Raw genomic sequence first — 12,770 nt, forward strand, 5'->3', positions numbered from 1 at the left:
GAGTCTTTCCTCCTCACAGGGATATATTTTTGTTGTGAGTCATAAAATATCTTTTTAAATGTTTGCCACTGATTGTCCACCATCATACCATCTAATCAGTTAACCCAGTCCACTTTAGCCAATTCCGCCCTCATTCCTTTATAATTGCCCTTATTTAAGTTTAATACAATAGTTTCAGACCCAAGATCCTCACTCTCAAACTGGATGTGAAATTCTATCATGTTATGATCACTGCTTCCCAAGGGATCCTTTACTTTGAGATCATTAATTAATCCTTTTTTGTTACCCATTACCAGATCCAAAATGGCCAGTTCCCTGGTTGGTTCCCTGACGTATTGGTCTAAGAAATAATCCCTAATACACTCTATGAACTCCTCCTCAGGGTTATTTTTGCCAATTTAATTTGTCCAATCTACGTGAAAATTAGGTTGAGTAGAATGGGCCTTTATTCTCTGGAGTTTAGAAGAATGAGAGGTGATCTCATTGAAATATATAAGATTATGAGGGGGCTTGACAGGGTGGATGCTGAGAGATTGTTTCCCCTGGCTAGAGAGTCTAGAACTAGAGGGCATAGTCGCAGGATAAGGTAACGGTCACTTAGGACAGAGATGAAGAGAAATTTCTTCACTCAGAGGTTTGTGAATCTTTGGAATTCTCTACCCCAGAGGGCTGTGGATGCTGAGTCGTTGAGTATATTCAAGGCTGAGATAGATAGATTTTTGGACTCTAGGGGAATCAAGAGATTTGGGGATCAGGCAAGAAAGTGAAGTTCAGCTTGAAGATCAGCCATGATCTGATTGAATGTTGGAGCAGGCTTGAGGGGCAGTATGGCCTACTTCTGCTCCTATTTCTTATGTTCTTATGAGCTAATCTAAGGCAATCAGCATGGTTTTAGGAATTAGAGGACATGCTTGACTAATTTATTGGATTTCTTTAAGGAAATGACAAACCTAGTAGATAGGGGAGAGACAATGGATATTATCTACTTGGATTTCGGGAATGCATTTCACACTGTCCCACATAATAGGCTACTATGTAAGGTCAATGCCCATGGGATAGATGGGAATGTATTAAAATGGTTTGATAAAAGTCAATCAAGGTTTTTGATCTAGATGTGCATCAGCATCAAAACAAAATAGTAACATAGTAACTGTTTCAGGCTACTAAGTTAGGTCCATGCCCATGGAAGACCATCGGTCCATCTAGCCCACCTGTCCACAGTATTCCCTTGGTGTATCTCAATAACAATAAATCCCATTTGTTGGCGAGAACCAGTCTATATCCTTCTTGAACCCCATTAAGGTTTTTTGTTCCATCAGCTGTGCCAATAATCTGTTTCACATACTTACCACCTTTTTAGTTAAAAAAATATTTCTCTTGCATTTACTATTTTCTTTAATTGTCCTTAATTTGTAAATATGACCCCTTGTGCTTAAATTCTGTCCACAGCAGAAAAGCTTACTTGGATCCAATGTATCTCAACCTTTCATAATTTTGCACATTTCTATCCTACCTCCTCTCAGTCTTCTCTTTACAAGGGAGAAAAAGACCCAGGTTAGTCAATTATACCTCATACATCACTTCCTTACGTTCTGGGATCAACCGTATACCCTTCTCTGTACCTCCTCCAATAACTAAATATTGTTTTGAAATAGGGAGACCAACACTGCATGCAATACTCTAGATGTGGTCACACCAGGACCAAATACATTTTTAAAATGGCCTCTCTGCATTTATATGTTATACCCCTTACTGTGCATCCCAACATTCTGTTTGCTTTTTTAACAGCCTGGGAACAATGTGCTGACAGTTTGAGCAATCTGTCCATTAAAACCCCAAGATCTCTCTTCTGCTCCAATACCTCAAGTACATTCCCATTTTGTACATACTCTACTTCAACCTTTCATCTGCCAAATCTTATAACCTTGCATTTCCCTATATAAAGTTGTATCAGCCATTTCTACACTCACTGATTGAGCTTATCAAGATCCTTTTGAATATGTGTGCATTGATATTCATCATTTGCCACTGCTCCCCATTTGGTATCATCTACAAACGTGAACACTTTCGGCACAATTCCTTCCTCTAAATCATTTATTAAAATTATAAACATATGGCCCCAACACTGAATCTTGTGACACTCCACTGGTAACTGGCTGCCAACCTGATACCTGCCTATGCAATACTATTAATTGTTGCCTACCAACCCACCATTTATCAATCCATCTTAATACATTCCCATCTATCCCATGGGCATGGACCTTACGCAGAGGTCTGATACAGTTACTATGTTGCTATTTTGTTTTGATGCTGATGCACATCAGGATTTCAGTTGTGATCCGAATGCCTGAGACATTGCTTCCAACAAAATATGCAATTCAAATTAACAAGCTGTGTCTGAGAGACAGGACATTAATCTCATCTCATTCTCTTTACCAAGTCTTTCTCGTGCCTTGCTCCCCTTTTCTGTATTTTTCTTTCCCTCTTCATAGCTCATCTGACTAGGATTTGTATTTTCTCTTGTTTTCTCCCATAGCAGAGAGAAAGCTTAAAAAAATAGTATGTAAGTGAGATAATTCCAGCATCAATAGAGTAACTAAAACCATCCATTAAAGAAAAACATAGTCATCAAACTGTTCCACAGTTTCCTGCGTCATAAACCGAGTAAACCCTAAGCAGTAGGGAAACACTGTAGTTGTGCTTTATTGCTAATAAATAATGCCAGTTAACTTTCATTAAACCAGGCACAAAGCATTGCAGCAGAGTTGGAATACACATATCTGCTGAGTATTTGGAGGTACTTGTTCCTGTGCAGGGCAAATGTTAAGTTTTTTCTGTGCGGTATCCATGTACTGAATGAATATAATTTTTTTCCCCACTGAAAGGCTGTCTGAATGAGATTGTCAGTTTAGTGCCAGTTCCCAGTTAATATAGAATTATACCATTGCCCACTAAACACTAGGTTGAGACATAAGAACATAAGAAATAGGAGAAGAAGTAGGCCATATGGTCGCTCGAGCCTGCTCCGCCATTCAATCAGATCATGGCTGATCTTCGACTTCAATTCCACTTTCCCGCCCAATCCCCATATCCCTTGATTCCCCTTGAGTCCAAAAATCTATCCATCTCAGCCTTGAATATACTCAGTGACTCAGCATCCATAGCCCTCTGGGATAGAGAATTCCAAAGATTCACAACACCTCTGCTTGAAGAAATTCCTCCTCATTCAGTCTTGAATGGCCGCCCCCTTACCCTGCGACTATGCCCCCTAGTTCTAGACTCTCTAACTGGGGGTACAATCTTTCAGCATCTACCCTGTCAAGCCCCCTCATAATCTTATATGTTTCAATGAAATCACTTCTCATTCTTCTGAACATCAGAGAGTAAAGGCCCATTCTACTCAACCTCTCATCTCAGGAATTAATATAGTGAACCTTCACTGCATTGCCTTCAAGGCAAGTATATCCTTCCTTAGATAAGGAGACCAAAACTGTACCTTGTACTCCAGTTGAGGTCTCACTAAAAGCCCTGTACAACTGTAGTAAGACTTCCTTACTCTTGTACTCCAACCCCCTTGCAATAAAAACCAACATGCCATTTGCTTTCCTAATTGCCTGCTGTACCTGCATACTAACTTTTTGTGTTTCTTGTACAAGGACACCCAAGTCTCTCTAAACACCAACAATTAATAGTTTCTCACCATTTAAAAAATATCCTGTTTTTCTATTATTCCTACCAAAGTGAATAACCTCACATCTCCCCACATTATACTCCATCTGCCACCTTCTTGCCCACTCACTTAATCAGTCTATATCCCTTTGCATACTCTTTGTGTCCTCCTCACACTTACTTTCCCACCTAGCTTTGTATCGTCAGCAAACTTGGATACATTACACTCAGTCCTTTCATCTAAGTCATTAATATAGATTGTAAATAGCTGAGGCCCAAGCACTGATCCTTGTGGCACCCCTTGTGGCTAGTTACAGCCTGCCATCCTGAGAATGACCGTTTATCCCTACTCTCTGTTTTCCGTCCTTTAATCAATCCTCTATCCATGCCAATATATTAGCCCCAACCCCATGAACCCTCATCTTGTGTAACAACCTTTTATGTGGCACCTTGTCGAATGCCTTTTGAAAATCCAAATATACTACATCCACTGGTTCCCTTTATCTACCCTATTAGTTACATCATCAAAAAACTCTAATAAATTTGTCAAACACGATTTCCCTTTCATAAAACCATGTTGGCTCTGCCTAATCATATGATTTTCTAAGTGCCCAGTTACCACTTCCTTAATAATTGATTCCAGCATTTTCCCAACGACCGATATCAGGCTAACTGGCATGTCTCTCTTCCTCCCTTCTTGAATAGTAGGGTAACATTTGCTACCTTCGTCCACTGGCACCGTTCCAGAATCTAGAGAATTTTGGAAGATCATAACCAATGCATCCATTATCTCTGCAGCCATCTCTTTTAGAACCCTAGGATGTAGGCCATCAGGTCCAAGGGATTTGTTGGCTTTTAGTCCCATTAGTTTGTCCAATATTTTTTCTCTAGTGATATTAATTGCTTTAAGTTCCTCACTCTCATTTACCCCTTGGTTCCCCACTATTTTTGATATGCTTTTTGTGTCTTCTACCGCGAAGACAGATACAAAATATTTGTTTAACGCATCCACCATTTCCTGATTCCCCATTATAATTTCTCCTGTCTCAGACTCTAAGGGACCAACGTTTACTTTTGCTACTCTCTTCCTTTTTACATACTTGTTGAAGTTCTTACAATCCATTTTTATATTTCTTGCCAGTTTACTTTCATATTCTATTTTCTCCCATTTTATCAATTTTTTGGTCATCCTTTGTTGGTTTCTAAAACCCTCCCAATCCCCAGGCTTATTAGTCTTCTTGGCAACATTATAGGCCTCTTCTTTCAATCTAACACTCTCCTTAACTTCTTTAGTTAGCCACAGGTGGAACACTTTTCCGGTGGAGTTTTTATTTCTCAATGGAATGTATACTTGTCGAGAATATTGAAATATTTCTTTAAATATTTACCATTGCTTTGCAACTGTCAAACCCTTTAATTTAATTTGCCAATCTAGTTTTGACAACTCGGCCCTTATACCTATGTAATTGGCTTTATTTAAGTTTAAGACTCTAGTTTCTGACTTAAGTACGTTACTTTCAAACTCAATGTGAAATTCTATCATATTATGATCACTCTTCCCCAGAGATTCTTTTACTGTGAGATTACTAATTAACCCTATCTTATGGCATAATACAAGATCTAAAATAGCCTAATCCCTGGTTGGTTCCATGACGTTTTACTCTAGGAAACCATCACGAATACATTTCATGAACTCATCTTCCAAACTACCTTTGCCAATTTGATTTGCCTGGTCTACATGCAGATTAAAGTCCCCCATGATGACTGCATTTCCTTTGTTGCAAGCTCCCTTATTTCATGATTAACTCTGTCCAACAGTATTGCTACTATTAGGAGGCCTATAAACTACTCCCACCAGAGTTTTCTGCCCCTCGTTATTTCTAATTTCCACCCACACTGATTCTACTTCCTGATCTTCTGAGCCAAGATCCTTTCTCACCACTGTCCTTGTGTCATCCTTTATTATTAGGGCTACACCCCCACCTTTTCCATTCTGCCTGTCTTTTCTAAATGTCATGTACCCTGGAATATTTAGTTCCCAACTATGGTCATTTTGTAACCATGTTCCTATGTTTCTGTAATGGCTATTAGGTCAATCCCATTTATCTCTACTTGTGCAATTAATTCATCTATTTTGTTACGAATGCTCCGTGCATTTGGATAAAGAGCCTTTAATTTTGACTTTTTACCATTTTTTGCTGCTTTGACCTTACTTCTTGTTGCACTATTATTGGTAAACTCTCTGTCCCTTCCTGCCACACTCTGCTTATCTTTACCCATGACTACACAGTTCCATTGTATTAACTTTTCTCATTAGATTTCTAAATTTCCCCTCACGTGACCCCTCCCCCTGCTTTTTAGTTTAAAGCCCTATCTACAGCCCTAGTTATTTGATTCGCTAGGATGCTGGTCCCAGCCCAGTTTAAGTGGAGCCTGTCCCGTTGGAACAGTACTTTCCCCAGTACTAGTGTCAGTGCGCCGTGAATCGAAACCCCTTCCTCCCACACCACTCTTTGAGCCACGCATTTAACTCTGATGTGTCCCTATGCCAATTTGCACGTGGCTCAGGTAGTAATCCAGAGATCATTACCTCAGGTAGTAATCCAGAGATCATTACCTGCTTTTTAATTTAGACAGCCCAATTCAACAACAACAACATGAATTTATATAGCACCTTTAATGTAATAAAACATCGAAGGCACTTCACATTAGAGAGAGTAGACCAAGCAGTAGCAGACGAATTAGAAAGCTGACTAAATGCATGGTTGTAAAGATGTTTTGAGTAGGCTTTTAAAGGCAGAAGAGAAATAACAAGGTAAAGAAACTGAGAAGAGTGGAGACAACATCTCAGGCAGTTGGATCACAAATGAAAACTTCACATATAGGATTTGTCCAAACGGTTCATGTTTCAGTCTCTCTCCATAACACTGGTGTCTTGCAATAACATGCCGGCCGAAAAAAAGCTATCCAGCTTAATCCCACTTTCCAGCACTTGGTCCATGGCCCTGTAGGTTATGAAACTTCAAGTGCACATCCAAGTACTTTTTAAATGAGTTGAGGGTTTCTGCCTCTACCACTCTTTCAGGCTGTGAGTTCCAGATCCCTACCACCCACTGGGTGAAAAAATTTCTCCTCAGCTCCCCTCAATCCTTCTGCCAATTACTTTAAATCTACACACCCTGGTCACTGACCCCTCTGCTAAGGGAAATAGGTCCTCCCTATCCACTCTATCTAGTCCCTTCATAATTTTTTACACCTCAACTAAATCTCCCCTCAGCCTCCTTTGTTCCAAAGAAAACAACCCTAGCCTATCCAATCTTTCCTCATAGCTAAAATTCTCCAGTCCTGGCAACACCCTCGTAGATCTCCCCAGTACCCTCTTTAGTGCAATCACATCTTTCCTGTAATGTGGTGACCAAAACTGTACGCAGTACTCAAGCAGTGGCCTAACTAGTGTTCTAGCATAACCTCCCTGGCTGTTATATTCTATGCCTCAGCCAATAAAGGAAAGTATCCCGTTTGCCTTTTTAACCACCTTATCTACCTGTCCTGCTACCTTCAGGAATCTATAGTCTGTACTTAACTCATGAGTGAGGAAGGCATGTGGAAGAAAAAGGTTCATATCCTCATAAAAACTAAATAAAAAAGGCATTTATTTCAGAATAGAATAGATGCTTATAAGGAATTGGTATTTTAACATTAGGATAGTCAAGATCATAAAACACAGAACTTCATTCCTCCGGTCACTATTTATACACTATATTTAGGTCTCTCTCACTAGTTTTGTTTTATTCGTTCATGGGATGTGGGCGTCGCTGGCGAGGCCAGCATTTATTGCCCATACCTAATTGCCCTTGAGAAGGTGGTGGTGAGCCGCCTTCTTGAACCGTTGCAGTCCGTGTGGTGAAGGTTCTCCCACAGTGCTGTTAGGGAGTTCCAGAATTTTGACCCAGCGACAATGAAGGAACGGCGATATATTTCCAAGTCGGGATGGTGTGTGACTTGGAGGGGAACGTGCAGGTGGTGTTGTTCCAATGTGCCTGCTGCTCTTGACTTTCTAAATGGTAGAGGTCGCAGGTTTGTGAGGTGCTGTTGAAGAAGCCTTGGCGAGTTGCTGCAGTGCATCCTGTGAACGGTACACATTGCAGCCACAGTGCGCCGGTGGTGAAGGGAGTGAATGTTTAGGGTGGTGGTTGGGGTGCCAATCAAGCGGGCTGCTTTGTCCTGGATGGTGTCGAGCTTCTTGAGAGTTGTTGGAGCTGCACTCATCCAGGCAAGTGGAGAGTATTCCATCACACTCCTGACTTGTGCCTTGTAGATGGTGGAAAGGCTTTGGGGAGTCAGGAGGTGAGTCATTCGCCGCAGAATACCCAGCCTCTGACCTGCTCTTGTAGCCACAGTATTTATATGGCTGATCCAGTTAAGTTTCTGGTCAATGGTGACCTCCAGGATGTTGATGGTGGGGGATTCAGCGATGGTAATGCCGTTGAATGTCAAGGGGAGGTGGTTAGACTCTCTCTTGTTGGAGATGGTTATTGCCTAGCACTCGTCTGGCGTGAATGTTACTTGCCACTTATCAGCCCAAGCCTGGATGTTGTCCAGGTCTTGCTGCATGCGGGCTCGGACTGCTTCATTATTTGAGGGGTTGCGAATGGAACTGAACACTGTGCAATCATCAGCGAACATACCTATTTCTGACCTTATGATGGAGGGATGGTCATTGATGAAGCAGTTGAAGAATGTTGGGCCTAGGACACTGCCCTGAGGAACTCCTGCAGCAATGTCCTGGGGCTGAGATGATTGGCCTCCAACAACCACTATCATTTTATGAAGCAGCTTGTTCATATCGTTTCAGATTTCTTCTTCCCTCTATGAATCCAGTTCATTTAATAATTAAAAAACAAGGCTACACTGAAAAACACATACACTTTAAAATTAGATACGACTCATGTAAAGGGAACAGGCTCCAGTTGCCAGTGCTCTACTGTAGAGAGACAATGTTGAGGGCTACACAAAAAAGATAAATGTGTTGCATTCATCCAAACTGAATAAATGATAAAAAGCTCAAATTACTTCAGTCATTTTATTGACATTTTGAAAAAATAAAATACAGTCAGGAGTGCTTCACAGTCTTGTGTTCCACAGATATGACAGGAACATTTAAGTAAGTTAAATCATTACATAAAACCTAAAAAGATTTCAAACACTGTTCCAAATGACAGCAGAGTGCAATGGTACATTAATCCCTGACACCATACTCTGTCACTATAGCATGACCTTTTTGGTCTGATTTGGTAGTCCATTACATTTCACTGAAGACAGAGTTACAGAATTACAACTTAATTATCATGTTTTATGACACTACTGTGGATGGAGATTTATTTTGTAACACCGCTTAGAATGGAAAAGTATATGTACTGAACTTAATAACTTCATAAATTAAATTAGTAACTTATGTTTGACATTAGAAGTGCAACCATTATTGGGTTCAATAACATTTTGTTGATGATCAATGACAGGATCACATTGGCACCAAAACACCTGATTGCATTGAACAACATTTCTGTTTATCATTAGGTTGGCAAAAACTGTTCAAATCAACCTATAATTATATAAATGAACAATCAAATAATAATCAAAAATTCTCACGTGAAGAAAACTATAAACTATTAGAATAATTGTTGCACCTCATGCAATTCAAACATAAACATTAAACAGATTTATTTCAAAGGCAGGACATAAAACTTTTTTGCATTGACAACTTGACTCTGAGTCCCCTGTCAAGGCTCCCCACAAGCCCCAAAATTGGTTTCATTCCCTATTGCATTCTATGTTTTCCATGTTATCCCTCATGCTGCAGCAGACAATGTTCTTAAGCAAGTCGCAAGCAACACTCACCAGGTTATGATGATTGTAGAGCGCTACCACCAACCTAATAAGCTCCGATTGCAGCGTTTGGTGGCTGCATGGAAACAGCAGAGGAAAAATAGGGTTTAAAAGAGAAACACAGTAAAGGAGGCAAAACAAAAGAATCATGAAATTAAAAGATGGAGAAAAAAAACTTTTAAAAATGAGAGAAAGAAAATGAAGAGATATGGTGGAAGAACAAAACATTGAAAAGCAAAATGACAAGCATCTCCAAGCCTTACCCACTGCATATGAGCCTCAAGATTATCTGCACACAGTCACAAAAATAAAATCAAAGTTCATTTATTTCAATGCTCAGAGCCTGGAGAGTCTAACAGTATTAAAAACTAGAAGAAAACAGAAAGCAACAGAGGTAAGTACAGCAGAAACAAAGCAAGAAGTGTACAGGGATGATTTATTAAACATGAGAAATAAACAGCAGTAAGAGAAAATGCAAAGTAAAATAAAAGAAAAAGGAAAGTAGTAACATAGAAAGGATAATGAAGGAGGAAATAGAAATGAGGGAAATTCAAAAACAAATTAATCAAATCGTATGAAAACCATTGTGTTTTTTTAAGTTGATGTTTCATAGAGGAACAGATATACCAAATGATGAGGCTATACCCCCTTAGTGAATATCTATTTACCATATTTACAATTTTATTAAATAGTACCTCACAGGTAAGAATTCTACTCACATCAGGAATGCAAGTGCAGCCTCAGACCCTTTAAATGATACTGCTCTAAGTATTGACAGATATAAAAACAAACTATCTGTAGCCAGAATGAATTTGAATACATTTGGTATTAAAATATTATTATTTCTTTTGTTCTTTTTTTAAAAAAAGTGTTATTAGCATTTTGCTTGTCAAAATTTTCACTAGGTGGCAGTATCCATTAAAAATATCCAGACAAGTATCTGCAAACTTTGGAAAGCCGGACAATGGAAACTTGAGGTTAAAGGCATGTTTTTTTTTTCGTAATCCTTCCACAGGATGATTTTAAAAACTTTTCTTTTTCATTTTTATAAATTGCCCAGTGTACCATTAACCCATTGAGTCCCTTATCCTCCAGGTCAACTGAAGGGGCAGGTGTGATAGACGATCTTGCCTGTTACCATCTCCACAATACCTGGGACTACAAAAACCACCAGAGTACTGCTAATACAATCTATGTTAATTAATGAATATCATTACTCTTAACTATGGGGACTGAAAAGTCACTAACAATTCTAGTCAGTTTTCGTTTGGACTCTCTACAATGCCTGTTTGTATGGCATCTGTGCAAAAGAGGTTCCAGTTTCCAAACATTTTCTGTACTGGCAATAGTGAACTCACAAAGAGTTTGAAGGCTGCAGTGAAGTTTTCTGGCTACCATAGGGACTACTAACAAGAGGAACTTCATTATCCTCTATTAGCTCACCTCATTCTAAATCTGAGGGAGGAGAGAGGGGTTGCATATTATTTGAAATACCAGTAGCAGCTCATCTCAACATAAACAAACCATTATGGTAAGTATCTTTTCTGCTCACCTAAGGTTAGAATGTTGGGTTTGTCTCCCTTTTAAAATGGCTGATATGGTAATACAATGCCTGGTGTACACTTCTGATCCAAAGAGTTGTGCTTTAAAAGGCAGCAGCTTGATTTTCAGCAACGATACTGTGTAGAACTCACATGTAACAGTAGAAAGTTCACATTTTCCAGTCAATAGGGCTCTATTGAAGACTGCACTCCAACACTGGACATCCCAGATCACTTGGCAAGAGCAAACTGATAGCAAGTTAACAGGCATGTGCTCTTTCTTAGTTTCACTTGCAGTGATAGTAGTGGACATAACATGTTTCCTTATCTTGATATACCCTTAGATTAGTGCTTAATTTTTCTTTTAAAAATGCATATTGCAGTGCTGGTATCTTTTTGACAGGGTAACTGCACTGAGCTATTACTCACACAGTATACCGTGCATCCAAGTAGTATAAATAGTTAAAAAACCTAGGTCAGTCTTGAGCAGAATGCTAATCAGTTTTCACTTCATACTTCAATCCAGCTGTAGCTCAAGTGTAGAGTCATAGTGGTTTATCAATTACAGCAACACCTAAAAGGAAAAGAAACTATTCAGTGTAAAAAGGTTCAAATCCAGTTCTGACAAATTACAGCATCAATAAATAACCTGCACAATGTTTTTTAATCATTTCAACATATTTTGGGTAATTTTAACTTTTATCGGCAATACGTTTTACACCTCACCTGATCTTCTTTTCCATTGACTTCATCCAGTGATAAAAGTTAAAATTACCCCTACTGTTTCTTTTATGCAAAATAAAAATTACAGCACAATTAAACTGTTAATATAATTCATTTTAAGAGTCAGAAAAGCAAAAACCAAAATGAACTGTGTTTTTTATGGAAACAGATGAACATCATTATAGGGTAATAAATAGTTTGGTATGCTTGCCTAGTAAATCTAACAGTTGAGTGCTGAGCTGCCACTCTAGGATAATGGATTAAAATCGAGCCTTGACAAGACTCACTTGGCCAACTCTTTGCTGGTTTTGGTAGGCCACCAGATGGAGTGCCTTATGATGATGCTGCACTTCATCTCCAGGGGACAAAACAGCAGCAGCCAATTTAACCCACTCACCAAGGCATGTGATTACTGCGAAGTTTCACCCAGCTGAAGGTAGACGCTCTCAAGGAGGAAAAGTAACAAATAGGTACATGATGAAAATGGGAGCGGGGTCAGAGAAACAAGTTGTTCCTTTCTAATTAATTACAATTCTCCTCCTGTACCCCCCAGTGTGGAGTTAAGGATTAAAATTTTGTTTATTGGTTAACAGGCACTGATTTGCTAGTAAGTGGCAATGATTAGGTTACACCTGTCTACAGATGATAATGTAAAGCCAGCAAATTAATTCAGTGGTAACAGAACTGTGTTATTTAAATCTCCATACTTCTGAGAAAGCTTTTCTTCCCAATGTCATTTCCTTAAGTGATTGTTGCTGCAGATGCAGAACCAGCTGGTGACCTCACTTATTGTTGTGCATACCCAAGCCAGTACACCTTCTAACCCCCTTTATAACTTCTCTATCTCTATATTTGTCAGAAGTCATTCATCCCGACATTCAGTACCTAAACCCACCCTAGCAGCTATCCCTCTCAGAAACTGTTGTTCTTTCCCATATATAACCTTCAAGG

General features: G+C 39.3%; 1 protein-coding gene across 3 annotated transcripts in view; it reads right to left on the reverse strand.

Moving 5' to 3' along the window:
- Positions 1–8,738: 8,738 nt before the first annotated feature.
- Positions 8,739–12,770, reverse strand: part of LOC137332428 (kelch-like protein 3) — a 128,283-nt gene continuing 124,251 nt past the window's right edge. For all 3 annotated transcript variants that reach the window (XM_067996254.1, XM_067996252.1, XM_067996253.1), the window contains one exon: positions 8,739–11,670. In XM_067996254.1, the coding sequence (XP_067852355.1) occupies positions 11,642–11,670 (29 nt within the window). In that variant the 3' untranslated portion in view covers positions 8,739–11,641. The remainder of the gene's footprint in view (positions 11,671–12,770) is intronic.

This window comes from Heptranchias perlo, chromosome 14, assembly GCF_035084215.1.
Source record: "Heptranchias perlo isolate sHepPer1 chromosome 14, sHepPer1.hap1, whole genome shotgun sequence".
Taxonomy (NCBI): domain Eukaryota; kingdom Metazoa; phylum Chordata; class Chondrichthyes; order Hexanchiformes; family Hexanchidae; genus Heptranchias; species Heptranchias perlo.